Source organism: Musa acuminata, chromosome BXJ2-8 (assembly GCF_036884655.1).
Source record: "Musa acuminata AAA Group cultivar baxijiao chromosome BXJ2-8, Cavendish_Baxijiao_AAA, whole genome shotgun sequence".
Taxonomy (NCBI): Eukaryota; Viridiplantae; Streptophyta; class Magnoliopsida; order Zingiberales; family Musaceae; genus Musa; species Musa acuminata.
The window spans coordinates 36,011,419-36,026,219 of record NC_088345.1 but is presented as its reverse complement, the minus strand read 5'-3'; the positions used below and the strand labels follow the sequence as shown (position 1 = coordinate 36,026,219).

The following is a 14,801-nucleotide window of genomic DNA, read 5'->3' as shown; positions in this document are numbered from 1 at the left end:
TCCACCACGCAGAGGCGTGGATCACAGCATCGAGCTGGAGCCAGGAGTGAAGCCTCCAACGAGACCACCCTACCGCATGCCCCCGCCAGAGTTGGCAGAACTCAAGAAGCAGTTAGGTGAACTGCTAAGCGGTGGTCTCATCTGCAGCTCTAAAGCACCTTTCGGAGCTTTAGTTCTCTTCCAGAAGAAACAAGATGGGAGCCTCCGATTATGCGTCGACTACCGAGCCCTCAATAAAGTAACAGTGAAGAACAAGTATCCCATCCCGCTCATTGCGGACTTGTTCGACCAATTAGGCAAGGCCAAGTATTTCTCAAAACTCGACCTTCGGTCGGGGTATTGACAGGTGCGCATTGCTGAAGGCGACGAAGCGAAGACTACCTGTGTGACCAGGTATGGAGCGTTTGCATTCTTGGTGATGCCTTTCGGCTTAACCAACGCTCCGGCCGCATTCTGTACTCTCATGAACCAGCTATTCAAGGAGTATTTGGATAAGTTCGTGGTCGTCTACTTGGACGATATCGTCGTCTACAGTCAAACGCTCGAGGAGCACGTTAAGCACCTTCGGACGATTTTCAAGGTTCTCAGGGAGAACACTTTGTTCGTGAAAAGGGAGAAATGCTACTTTGCTCAAACTGAGATCTTATTCTTGGGGCATCGAATCGGTGATGGCTCCATTTGGATGGATAAGTCGAAGGTGCAAGCAGTTGCGGAATGACGAACTCCAAAGAAGGTGCCAGAGTTGAGATCCTTCCTTGGTTTTGTCAACTACTATCGACGCTTCATAGCGGGATATTCAAAGCGGGCAACCCCACTGACGGAGTTGCTGAAGAAGGAGCAGCTTTGGAAGTGGTCTGACAAATGTGAGATAGCATTCCAAAATCTGAAGGCTGCTGTTCTAGAAGAACCGGTGCTCAAATTGCCGAACTATGGAGAGCCCTTTGAAGTCCATACAGATGCTTCGGACTTCGCTATTGGGGGGGTACTCATGCAGGAAGGTCATCCGGTGGCCTACGAGAGCCGCAAACTCAACGAGACCGAGCGGCGGTATCCAGTGCATGAGAAGGAGATGACAGCAGTGATCCACTGTATACGAGTTTGGCGACACTACCTCCTTGGGTCGCGATTTGTGCTGAGGACGGACAACATCGCCCTGAGCTATTTCCAAACTCAGAAAAAGCTCTCCCCAAAGCAAGCGCGATGGCAGGACTTCCTGGTTGAATTTGATATGGCAATGGAGTACAAGCCCGGGAAGGCGAATGTCGTGGCCGATGCGCTGAGTCGGAAAGTGGAATGCGTGAATGCCGTACAACTGGAGGGCAGAGGCCAAGCAAGTCAGTTGCACTCCAACTTCCTTTCCCGAATCAGGGATGGACTGTATAGTGATCCCCAGGCAGTTATCCTGATGCAGCTCATCAAAGAAGGCAAGGCACGACGATTTTGGGTCCAGGAGGGACTTGTTTACACAAAAGGGAATAGGGTTTATGTTCCTCGAGTGGACAATTTAAGGCGTGAGCTCATAAAAGAGTGTCACGATTCCCTTTGGGCTGGACACCCAGGCATTCACAGAACGTTGGCTCTCGTGGAGAGCGTCTTCTACTGGCCGAAGATGGGGATTGATGTGGAGGAATATGTTCGAACATGCCTTACTTGCCAACAAGACAAGGTGGAGCAGCGGAAGTCGGTGGGACTTTTGGAGCCGTTGCCCGTACCAGAAAGGCCGTGGGAGAGCATTTCCTTGGATTTTATATCAAGCTTGCCACCTATAGGGGGACTCGGATCGATACTCGTGGTGGTCGATCGGTTTTCAAAGTATGCAACTTTCATTGCTGCTCCCCTACACTGTTCAGCAGAGGAGGCGGCCAAGCTGATGATGAAGAATGTAGTGAAGTATTGGGGAGTCCCGCACAATATCATTAGCGATCGAGACGCTCGGTTCCTGGGACGATTCTGGACCGAGCTGTTCAAATTGTTGGGGTCGAAGTTATACTTCTCTACAAGCCTCCACCCCCAGACGGATGGCCAGACTGAAAGGATAAACTCGCTCTTGGAGCAATATCTCCGGCACTACGTGAGTGCCAATCAACGAGATTGGGTGAAGCTGTTGGACATTGCCCAATTCTCCTACAACTTACAGCGGAGCTCTGCATCCAACAAGAGTCCCTTCGAGATTATCACAGGACAACAACCGTCGACTCCGCACACCATGGCAATTGGGTATACTGGGAGTAGTCCATCAGCCTATCATTTCGCAAAGGAGTGGCATCGAAATGCAGATATTGCGTGGGCTTGCTTGGAGAAGGCGGCAAAAAGGATGAATAAGTGGGCAGACTTGGGAAGGTGACCGCAAGAGTTCAAAGTTGGCGATTTGGTGTTGGTAAAGCTCCAACCAGCATTACTCAAATTCTTTAGGAACAGAGTCCACAAAGGATTGGTGCGCAAGTATGAAGGGCCCTTCCCAATTATCAGCAGGGTAGGCAACGTCTCTTACAAGTTGCAGCTGCCTGCATGGTTCAAAATTCACAACGTTCTTCACGCCAGCAACCTAAAAGCCTACCACTCGGATCCGCGAGATGCTTCCCGAAGTGTTCCAACTCGGCTACCTCCCATCACAGCCTCCTACGAGAAGCGAGTGGCAACCATTCTAGCGGACCGCAAGATAAAGCTACCCAACGGAGTTGAGCAGACAGAGTACTTGGTGAAGTGGTGAAAGCTTCCCCGAACTGAAGCCAGTTGGGAGCCTAAAGACGCCCTGCGACATGAAGAAGAAGTCATCAACAACTACCAACAAGCATCGACGAGGGCGTCGACAGTTTAATTGGGAGAGAATGTCACGAACGGTCGTCGCACACCCGCAACAACTCCGTTCAACGAACCGTTCGTCGCTCACACCTGCATGTACAGCTGCTTGACAGCATGTTTTCTCTTGGTTTTGGGTCATTTTGCTTGTAAAAATGTAAGTTCGAACAAACTGCAGCATTGCAAAGCGACCGCTCACCGAACCGAGCAAAGCGGGAGGGTTACGGTAATCTGCCTCCGCTCACCAAAACGTCAGCCATCTCAGCCCCTTTGAACCCCCCGGGTGGCACAGGGCTGGATGGGGCTTTGGTTATATACCGGGCGTTGAACTCTCTTTCGCAAGTTCGCACGTGGCCTTTACGGGAACTTATCTTCGCGCCCGGGACCAGGTGAGCGGCTGTTTGTGGGCTTGCAGCTGTTCGTTCATCCTTCTAAAGCCTTGTTTTCTCCCTCTCCCTCTTTTCTCTTGTGCACGCAAGGTGCTCGCTGAATTGCTTGTAAAGCTTCCCCTTTTCGCGAGACTTCGGGACTTGTCCGTTGCTCGTTCTTTCGAACTAACCAACTTTCTCTTTTACAGGTCCTTCGGGACCTGCGAGAGGTTACAAGTGGGCTGATTCTTGCGGAGCAATATCGCAAGGGTGAAGCGCGACTTAGGCAACGCAAGCTAAGTTCGTGTCTTTGCCGCTAGGGTGACTTAGGCAACGCAAGCTAAGTTCGCGTCTTTGGCCGCAAGGGTGCCTCACGCCTTAGGCAATTCCAGCTAAAGCCGTGACAGAGGGGCAAGACTAGGCAAGCAGATGTCAGTGCCAATCAGATGACCGAAAAATCAGAGTTGCTAGGGTCTTACAACAAGCTAATGGTGGTGGCCACACTGAAAAGTCATAGTATGATTGGCAGAAGATCAAATGCTTCATAAGACTAAGGCAATTTATAGAAGCAATTTATCAGAAGAGGTAAGACATTGCAACTACATTGATTCTAGGAAGGACTCGACTAGCTAAGAAGAACTTGGTCGAGAAAGCATCAACAGAAGGCCATGAACATTAGAGGAAAAGGAAGGGCATGGTACTATAGCAGCTGGTCTTTTGAGTGTTGACCAAATTTGTGCTCCTGAGGGGAGAGCATAAGGTGTTTGACATACATCCATGACCCTTTTTGGTGTTGTTTTTCATTGTTTTTCAGTGTTTCAAATGTACGCAGCTTGTATGGGGCATGAAGTATTATTGTCAACCCCATTTTGCTTTATTGATGATGTTTTTGTTTTCTTTTTCTGTCTTGTAAAATTTGAAGATGTTTTCGGTTGTGCAGTGTCACGCAGAGGTAATATTACCAAAACAACCCTATATTTGACACCCATAGGCTGATTTCTAGTTGACGGTCTTGTGTTACGAAATGTCACTGTCGTGGCACACAGGAACTTAGGTGGCACTAGGTTGGATGGGATTTTTGTTGTGTTTGGGGGGTGGTGCAACATTTTTAGTATGCTTGTTTTTGTTTGACGAAAGTGCCAAATGAACATTGGGCTTGCACCTATCTTCGAAACCCCTTTACATGTGTGACTGTATAACCTGTTTCTCAGTGCTTTTGCGCATAATAAAAACTAATTGCTTTGGCCTTTGTGTTGCTTGCGATCCCAACAATCTTTTAATTAATGTTAAGGTCTAGGCTGACTCTTGTGTAAGTAATGAATCAAGATTATAATTCATGATATGTGTTCTCTCTGCCATATCATCATTCCAAATATTTTTTCCTCTCCAATAACATTGTTTTGTATCCATCTCTTTTTTGTTGATTTTGGAGTAGCCCATGATCACAGAACTATTCTCTCCTTGGACAGCTCTAAGCTACATAAGTTTGCTTGTGAAATAATGTGTTCAAATCTCTAGTAATGGACTTATTAAAGAAAAGTTATTTTCCATAACCATCTGATACATTTTGCTACTCCAAGAGATGAGCCTTTCTTTTTTAAAAAAATGCTAAATGTAGTAACTTGCTTGTTTCCATACTGAATTCTGTCAAGTTTGATTAATTTATAATGTCCTAATGTCTAATTTCTCAGAGATTTGGAGTCAAACAGAAGGAGAAGATTGCATCATTCAAGACTTCAGTTGATGTTCTCACACTGTCTGCAACTCCTATTCCACGTACTCTTTACCTGGCATTGACTGGATTCCGTGATGCTAGGTAACAGATCTTTAGGAATATCACAGTTTATGTTTTCTAATATGGTTTAGTCTAGCAGCTAATGTATCTCAGACGAGTTTTGAGTTGATTTAAATATGACTGATTCTCTTTATCAAGCACAAGGTCATTGTGCATATAGAACACAAAATACTGCAGGGTTTAGTTCTCTATCTAATAGGTCCATCTGGAACATGGACCTATGGTTTTTATCATTCTGATTCATCATCCCTGAAACTCGTAAGTGATATTGGTGGATTCATCATCCTGATTCATTGATGCATCCCTTTAATGTCTTCTTTTCATTGTACTATGATGATAACAACCATGACTATCGTTCGAAGAACAGTTAGTAGAAAGGGCTTCTGGAGTTCAAGAAGGGTTAGAATTTATCATGGAGAAATATATTTAGCTATTCATTTTTTTCTTTTTAGCTGATTCACTTCTTGTCATATTTGATCATTGAACTTAATGATACATTTTTTTTCCATTACAGTTTAATTTCAACACCACCTCCAGAAAGAGTTCGTATAAAGACCCACTTGTCATCTTATAGTAAAGAGAAGGTCTTATCAGCAATTAAGTTTGAGCTGGATCGAGGTGGTCAAGTTTTCTATGTTTTACCCCGAATTAGAGGTATTTTTTGCTCTAATTTACTTTTTCTATTAAAATAAATAATTAAATATTTATCTTATTTTCATGTAGATCTCTTACTTACAAAGATTAGATAATGTACTTTGTATTTCACAGTACCGGTGATGCACAAAAATACACTTGTATTATATATTATTCAATAATCTGAATACATTTGCATACATTACATGCATGACAAAAAAGATATAGTTAGTGCAGAAAAGGTAATAGATGAAATCAATCATCACCGTATTCAAGAAATGATAACATACTAAGCCTAATGTATTCTTACTCTTCTTAGTGACATCATGAAACATCAGGCATTTGCAGTACATGCATGACCTCAGGATGTTTCTTATTGCAGCAACAACATTGATATCACTGTAAATGCAGAAAAACTAAGTAAAAGGTTTTTTGAGTGTAAGGATAAACTGGAAAGGGACCCAATTATCAGATGAATTCATTTGGTTTCATTTAGAGCTGCAACCAAACTATATCATGCCTAATTAGATGAATTCATGTCACAAGGTCTAGTTTAAAGGCAATACATAATAAGTCATTATATTCCTTCAAAATTAGTGATTTTTATATTTGTCCTCTAAAATTATGTTTGACATAAATACCCTGCAAATCTAAAAGCTTGCATATGTGCCCTTATAGTTAATCTGTTGGTCAATTGCCATTTGATTGCTAGTAGAAACTCTAAATTATATTAATACCTTTGGAAACTCCTGCTGTTTTATTATTATGATGGCAACAAGTTAATGATATTTTATGTATTTTATATTTTTATTCTCTTAAACTCAGACTAGCTAATAGTAACCATACATATTAGTCGTTAACGAGGTCTTCTGAATGGGTGCTGATGTGAGGTATGTGGAGGATGTTAATGAGTGGAGGAACTTGTATACTATATCAAAATTTGTTAAGGAAAATAAGCTAATTTTAAACTTTTCAAGGTCAGATATGTACAAACCACAATCATAATTGACTGAGTAAAATCTGTTAGACCCAAATTAAGCCCAATAAAATCAAGTTAAGATGGATTTGAGTTATAATTAAGCCCAATAAAATCAAGTTAATATCTCATTTTATAGCTTATGAAACTTGTAATCTTTTTTTCTTTCCCATGGGTTTTGACATTGTTTTGTTGCAAATTTTTGGTTACAGGATTGGAAGAAGTAAAAGATTTTCTTGAGGATTCATTCCCCTATGCTACAGTTGCAATTGCTCATGGAAAGGTTGGTTATTTTATTCTGATACAAATTTGCGTAAGTTTTGGCTGAATTTCTTGTCTTCATTTGCATTATGGAAAACTTGAAAAATAGCTTTTCTTAGGGAGCTTATTAGTTGTTAGTGTTTTTTCTTTGTGATCTTAGCTTGTGTTCGGTTATCCATTTTCCAAAGGGGATGTGCCTCTGGTTCTATCTATTCTGCCAGCTCTTTTAATATTATACATTGAAAATAAGTCTTTAGTGCTCCAAAGCAGCACGTTACTATATCTGGATGACTAAGTCTATGATAATTTTTTAGATAAATTTGAAATGGGAATTGTTCTTTCTAATGTTAATTTTGCTAGTTACAAAATTTTATGCTATAACTGATAAGCCTGCTGTAATTCACTAGCCTTGTTTCAGACCTGAACTTTGGTAAATAATTCCAGTAAATGTAATTCTATAAAACATGTTCAATATTTATGTTTTAGAACAAACATACTGCATCTACTAGGCTTTTGACAAGCTCGATTTCAGGTCTCGTTTATTGAAAATTTGAAATATAAATAATTTATGTTGGATGTGTAATGAATAAAACTATTCATACCAAGGTTCGCAATACCGTACCGTACCAGTATTTCGATCTGGGCTCCGTACCGGTACGGTACGGTGTATCGAGCGGTACACCCAAGTGTACCGAGTGGTACACTCAGGTGCACCGAGCACTGTAGCACTGCTATAGTGCATTGTTACAGTGTACTGGTGCACTGTATTGCTACCGTAACATTGCACTGCAACTATACATTGTACTGCTACAGTGCACTGCAACAGCAACAACAATAACACAATCATACCAGGCGGTACGATTCGGTATGGCAAACCTTTTCATACTCATACTTTATGTCATATTACAACAGCAACAACAATAACACAATCGTAAGTCCCAACTATTTGGAGTCGGCTACATAAATATTTTGTCGCTATTAAGATCTGTAAAAAGTCATATGCTTTATTAAGTTCAAAGTACTCAAATTTTTATTTATAGTTTCTATATAGTTTCTATTAAAGTCTTTTTGGTTTTCCTCTACCTCTCATTGTACCACTAACATTAATTACTTCACCTCTTCTGACCACCGCATCTGAAGGTCTCCTCAGCACGTACTCATATCATCCTAAATGATTTTATCGTATCTTTTTTCTCTATCAAAGTTATACCTAGTTATTCACAAATAAAAGTATTTCTTTTCCTATCTTTCCTAGTAACTCCATATATCCATCTTAACATTCTCATCTTAGTAATACAAACTTTTTATATATTTTTTTCTTAAATACTCAACATTCAAATTCATAAAGTATCATTGGTCTCACAATTGTCTTATAAAATTTTCTTTTTAATCTCAAAGGTACCCGATGATCACACAAGACTCCTGATGCCCATCGTCATTTTACCTATCTCGTTCTTACTTTATGAATAATATTTTTATCAATTTCTATCTTGTTGAATAATTGATTTAAGATACCTAAAGCTCTTATTTAAAGGGATTTCTTGTCCATTCGTTTAACTATATTCTCTTGTTTATTTCTAAAATCACTAAAATTATATTTTATATATTTGGTTTTAGTCCTACAGTCCTACTTAATCTAAAATATTTAGTTTCTGAAGCTTGCCTCCGTAGCTCAAGCTTATAATTAATTCCACTTAGACTCTCATCAACTAAGATAATAATATCATTAGCAAATAACATATACCATGGAGGTCTATCCTGTAAGTGACTAATAAATTTATCCATTATCAATGTGAAAATATAGGGATTTAATGTGGATCCTTAGTATAATCCTGTACCAATAAGAAACTCACTAGACACATTCTCTGTAGTTCTAATGCTAGTAACTACATTATTATATGTATCTTTAATAACATCAATATAATTAGTGGATCTATCTTTCTTTGTTAAAACTCACAATGATAAATCTCTAGGAACCCTATCATAGGTTTTCTCTAAGTCAATAAAAACTTAATTTGTATTGAAGAAAGAAAAACCTAATCTAGGTAAGTTGAATATCAGCTGTTAGTTCGTTAAATGTAAAATATTAAATTCTTATGTTGATTTTTTTGTTAAACTCTTATTCTCTTATTCTGAAGAAAGAATTCTTTGTTAAATTGTCAGCAATACTCAAAGCAGCTGGAAAAAACAATGGAGAAGTTCTCTCTTGGAGAAATCAAGATTCTTATTTGCACCAATATAGTTGAAAGTGGACTAGATATCCAAAATGCAAACACCATAGTAGTTCAGGACGTTCACCAATTTGGCCTGGCTCAATTGTATCAGGTTCTTATTACTGTTTCTCTTGTGCAAAAGCAAAATGATATCATGTATTAATTAGTTTAACATTGACAACCAAGTGTATTCTTGTTAGTATGAAGCTATCCACAAAGCAAAAATCAAGTTGGAAAGCTCCAATCTTTCCATTGTTTTCAGAAAAATAGTACAATAAAATAAAAAAAATTCTGATTTTGTTGTAGGGAAGTAGTACACCAAGAATTCATTAAAATGTCTTTGTTACTTAAGTGTACAAGCAGATGCTGCAGAAGATGACTTGTTTATAATTACTCTGAAAGCACCAACCATTTATGACACCTTTCTTATTAGGATTTAATGGGTGTTGTTGCTTGTCCACCACATAAATCCCTGAAGGCTCATTACTTATGTCATTTAGCTTCTGATCTTCTAACATCTTTTAATAGCTTCGAGGAAGGGTTGGACGAGCGGATAAAGAAGCTTATGCATATTTATTCTATCCTGACAAATCGTTGTTATCCGACCAAGCTACGGTGGGTATTCTTGAGACTTCGGTTCCTACAATAGAATTTTATATGCAATGGTAAATTAGGCTTGAACATTATTCTCACATGATAATAGCAATGGATGTTCTGAGTTTTTGTACTTGGTTTGTGTTTCTGTAAGTTGGTTCTGTTTCTTAAAGAACAATATTTGAAAATTCCTTTTCTCCACTTACAATTGATTGTTCCTTTATTACAGGAAAGACTTGCTGCTATTGAGGAGTATGGGGATCTAGGGCAAGGCTTTCATCTTGCAGAGAGAGATATGGGAATAAGAGGATTTGGGAATATATTTGGCGAACAACAGACTGGTGATATTGGGAATGTTGGTATTGACCTTTTCTTTGAGATGCTCTTTGAGAGCTTATCTAAGGTTTTATCCTGTTCTCTATGATCTTTTATTTAACATGTAAATACTTGCTTTCAACATTTGCAATTATAACACCTGGACTATAATAGTGTAACTCCAGAAAACTCAGAAGTTGCTAATTTTTCTCCCAGGTTGAAGAGAATAGACTCCTTTCAGTTCCTTATAACAGAGTTCAGGTACCAGTAACATATTTTTATCAAAATTAAACATTTGTGAGTATTTTGAGATCAGATTTTAAGGTATTTGAGACCCTTGCTTCCTCTTTGGCAGCTTGATATAAATATAAAACCACACCTCTCCTCTGAATACATAACTTATCTTGATAATCCTTTGGAACTTATCAAAGAGGGTGAGAGGGCTGCAGAAAATGACATGTGGAGTTTAATACAATTTACTGAGCAATTGCGACAACAATATGGAAAAGAACCTCATTCCATGGAGGTAGTTATAATTATTAAAAATTTAGTTCTAAATAAACTTCATGATTCTTTCTGAAATTGGGTACTTCCCTTTTTTTATATGCAGTTATTGCTTAAGAAACTTTATGTGAGGCGAATGGCAGCAGATCTTGGTATTAGTAAGATATATACAGGTGGGAAGACGGTTATTATGGACACAAAAATGAGCAAGAAGGTCTTCAAGCTTATGACAGAATCGATGACCTCTGATATATATCGTAATTGTCTTAATTTCACTGGGAACGAAATTAAGGTGTGTTTGTGATATTACTTTTGTTCAATGAAGCAGAGTCATCCTGGAATGATCATTATATTATTAATTTCATTATTCAGTTTGTATGACATAAATGATAGTATATACTATATATGTTCTTCAAAATCTTGGCTTAACAGATGTCAAAGACAATTTTGAACCAATCTCTAAGTAGGTTAATCATATAATTAAGAACATAATATGCATGTTATTATCACTTTATTTTTGAGATCGCTCATTAAGAAATTGCCACAAATTATGACAGTAAGGGTAACTGATGGCTGGCAGATTGCAGTTTGTGAGATGGAACGGTGAGAATTTATTGGGGTTGGCTACAAAAGTACCACCAGAAAACAGGGACATTTGACCATTTGATTTAGCTATATAGTTGTATACATTGTCAATCTCCAGAAGTTCTCACCTGGTTTAATTTTTGACAGAATTCTGTTTCTCCTGTTGAGAAACATAAAATATAATGGCTAAATAAATAAATTTTATGAGATTGAAGAATATAAGTTGATTAATTAATCTTGGTCTGTCCAAATTGGATTATGTGTATCATAAGTTTGTCTGATTGTTCAATTGTGGCATGCCAGTTTGTTTTAGCTGTATGCTATCACATTGTTTTTCTACCACATTCTTAAATTGGAAGTCATTGCCAATTGGAGCTTGATGGTGGAAAATTATTCATCCAATTGACTATAAGGAGTTGAAAATAACATCATCTTGTAGTCGTAGCCCAGTATTTGGTTTTGTGTTGTTTCCTGTAGGTTTTGATCTTTGCTATTTTGTGTCATCTTGGATCACTGTTGTAACTTGACATTGTTATCTGTATGAAATGGATGGCCTGCATCCTCAACAATATATTGAACTTACACTTGCAACTGCTAGTCCAATCTACTTACAATACGTTTGAATTTCATTGTTATTATCCTTTAATTTTGTTGAAGTATGCACATCATCAACTAATTCTGCTTGATTGAAATTCTATTGCCCCTCTGCAAGAATATAGATTTTATTTTTGTACATTATTTTTGTAATGCAAACCTACAAATCTATACCATATAATAAAAGTTGGGTTTCCTGAAACTGCTCTACCTGTGTTTTTACTATGTTGTAGTATTCCCACGTGTCCTTGAGCTGTGCCACAAAGTTACCAATTAACTTCATTCCATGCTGTTCCCAAAATTTGTCATGTGTTTTCTTTTTTCTGTTCAAAATGAGAGGATTGATTATAAATTACGAAATAAATCTTGCATTGCATGAATCATTATTTATAATGCATAAATAAGATATGCTATCCTCAGAATAAACATATTCCTAATGACATGTCATGTGAAAATTACTAACATCATTCATGTCTTTTTGCATGGTGACGGTGCTTCATGTGTGAAATTTAGAACCTTTACCTCCAACAGAATGTGAAGAATTTAAATCATCATGAAACTCTACAGAAATAGGAAACTTGTGATTTACATGAACCCTCGTTGGCCCAGCTGAATTGTTCTTGCTGGGAGGCTTTGAACTTCCATAACAAGAAAATATTGGTTTCTCATCAGTGACACCTCAGTATTCTCAATGATGTGGATTGGTTGTATTCTTGGTCACCCATGGTTGCTTGTAGTTTAGATCTTACAAACATATTAATCCCTAAGTCTATATATGTGCCACTCTTTCTTGATTTTCACAAAATATTTATTTCAAGGTCAAATAAAACAGGAGTTTTAGGATCAACTTTTGCACTTCCCTAGGAGTTATTGCAGGTCCATTTCGCCAATCTACCTCCTGGCAGATACATTGTCAGAAAAGAGGAAAAGTGCTGCAGATTACTTCTTTTTCCTCAAACTTTGTACTTAGTGATGATTTTTTTAGTTTGTCTGAAAACTTATCTAATAAAACTGTACTACGATCACTAAAATCATTCAAATATTCTTGTAGCATCTTTAATTAATTTACTGAAATTTTCTGTTGTATCATTTTACACGACCCCAATGTTGGATATATCAATACATAGGATTTGGTTTCTAGTTTCTAGTTTTTTATTAAAGTGAGCAGCTATACCCACATATCCTAGACTTTTGGGAAAACTTAAAAAGTCACATGATAGGGACCTTTATTCTACAGTTAATTGCTCTAAATGTATGGCTTGACAATAATCATCTGGTGAATTAAAATTTTGTTCCTGATATGCAGGCTGAGCTTCTTTTGGAGCTACCAAAAGAGCAACTTCTTAACTGGATTTTCCAGTGCCTGGCAGAGTTTTATGCAGTGTTGCCTGCTCTTGTGAAATACTAGTATCTCATATCATAAATAGAGACAAATCTTAGACCTTGCACTGTGATTGCATTGTCGTGGAAATTTATATATAACAAAAAGGATGCCCAACTTTTCCATGAAGATAACATGGTAGCCTGCTGCATTTTACATTTCTGGAGTTCATCACATTGCAAACAAGTTTCTACCGAGAGTTGATGCCAGTTGTACAGTTCATTATACCCCAGAAGCTCATAGCTACATTGTCAGGAATCCTGATACAAGTTCTCTGTGGTCAGAGAATCAAAACAGCTGCCCTGATACATGGACACTGGTAGATGATGCTTTGTTGCTTTAAATTTCTGTAATATCTGGTTTCATCTTTTACTGGGTTCTGATTGTTATTTTTGCAGGAACTTACTGAGTTTGATTAAACTCTAATGCTGCTCCCTGTAATCCAGAGTTTACCACTGAAAGCTGTTTTTGGATGCTAATTCTTTATGGCGATGAGTACCATATGGATATACACTGGAAACTAGTGAAGCTACGTCTTTTTTCTCAATTCTCTGGTACCTCTGCTGAACAAGATCCTCAAGTATTCTCTCATTGTAAGTGCTGTTATATTAACTTTTATTATGCTTAGTGGGTATCAAGCAACATCTTCGAAACAGCTATTGTATATTCATTCTTATTAACACGAGGTACTGCAAGTACACTGATCTTCTTGTTATAGAAAGATTTTTTGGATTTTACTTATACCTAATAGTACTATGTTTAGATCCATGCTACTATGCAGTCAGAATTCAACGGAAATTCATATTAAAAAATTCTCATTCTTATTGCTAAATGTCAGTTGAGGATTAAATCTATGCAGTTTGTGTTTTGGAACTTTTATTTGAATTTTTTTGAGCAACCCTCATACGATGCATAAAAGACAATTACCCTTTCAATGATTTTTCACATGAAAGGTCATCCTTCATGCACTGACATTTTCTTTTATTGCTGCAAAACTAGGATCCCCGCACTTAGTACATGTCTAATTTGCAGTTCTTTCCTTGCAGAGTGGTGTTTGTATTATTATTATATTGTTATTATTTTACAATTTGAACAGCACCATGCAGTAGATTTGGAGTTCGAATTACTTTTGACCATCATGATCTGCATTAGGAAGGCCTACAAGTGACAATCTTTCAAATTTAGATTGATTCATTCGAAAGAGCCCTTAGCTATGGGCTTTGAATGTAAAGTTCCTTAATTTGAGGTTTTATTACTTTTAATTTGTGTGTTTTTGGTAAATGTTATTGCTGAAAATCAGGTTGAGAAAAATTCAAATAAAAGTTACATTAAATCCTCAAATAAGGTTACAGGTTAAAACTTAGCTAGCCATTCATCAGAATATTAGTGTAAGTTGTATTTGTTACTTAGGTAAAGCATTTATTTTGAAGTTATATTTATTGCTAACATAAACATTTAGTATAGACTAGTTAAGAATATAAATAAATAACATTAAATTAAAAAAAAAAAATCTACATTGTATTAGAAACTAGTGTAAACATTGTACAGAACTAGTTTAATTGTCCTCAAAACAATTTAGATTTCATTATTTTGAACTTAAATAGTTTATAAATAAATGATGTGTGATATTTTTACAAGTTAGTAAAGTTGATGATTGTTTTTGAAGGATCTGATTCTCTTTGAATTATTTATGCTGAAAATAGATCTGTTACTAACATAAGCAGTTAGTAGAGATTAATGTCGATGATCAAAGAATACAAACCAATTACTTCAAAAGATTAAA

General features: G+C 37.5%; 1 protein-coding gene across 2 annotated transcripts in view; it reads left to right on the top strand.

The window, feature by feature from the left end:
- The window catches only part of LOC135619414 (ATP-dependent DNA helicase At3g02060, chloroplastic-like), a 42,359-nt gene extending 28,575 nt beyond the window's left edge, over window positions 1-13,784 (top strand). For both annotated transcript variants that reach the window (XM_065121406.1, XM_065121407.1), the window contains exons 5-15: window positions 4,859-4,983; window positions 5,477-5,616; window positions 6,784-6,854; window positions 8,996-9,157; window positions 9,574-9,660; window positions 9,869-10,042; window positions 10,171-10,215; window positions 10,310-10,480; window positions 10,565-10,750; window positions 12,944-13,337; window positions 13,417-13,784. In XM_065121406.1, the coding sequence (XP_064977478.1) occupies window positions 4,859-4,983; window positions 5,477-5,616; window positions 6,784-6,854; window positions 8,996-9,157; window positions 9,574-9,660; window positions 9,869-10,042; window positions 10,171-10,215; window positions 10,310-10,480; window positions 10,565-10,750; window positions 12,944-13,045 (1,263 nt within the window). In that variant the 3' untranslated portion in view covers window positions 13,046-13,337; window positions 13,417-13,784. The remainder of the gene's footprint in view (window positions 1-4,858; window positions 4,984-5,476; window positions 5,617-6,783; window positions 6,855-8,995; window positions 9,158-9,573; window positions 9,661-9,868; window positions 10,043-10,170; window positions 10,216-10,309; window positions 10,481-10,564; window positions 10,751-12,943; window positions 13,338-13,416) is intronic.
- The last annotated feature ends 1,017 nt before the right edge of the window (window positions 13,785-14,801 follow it).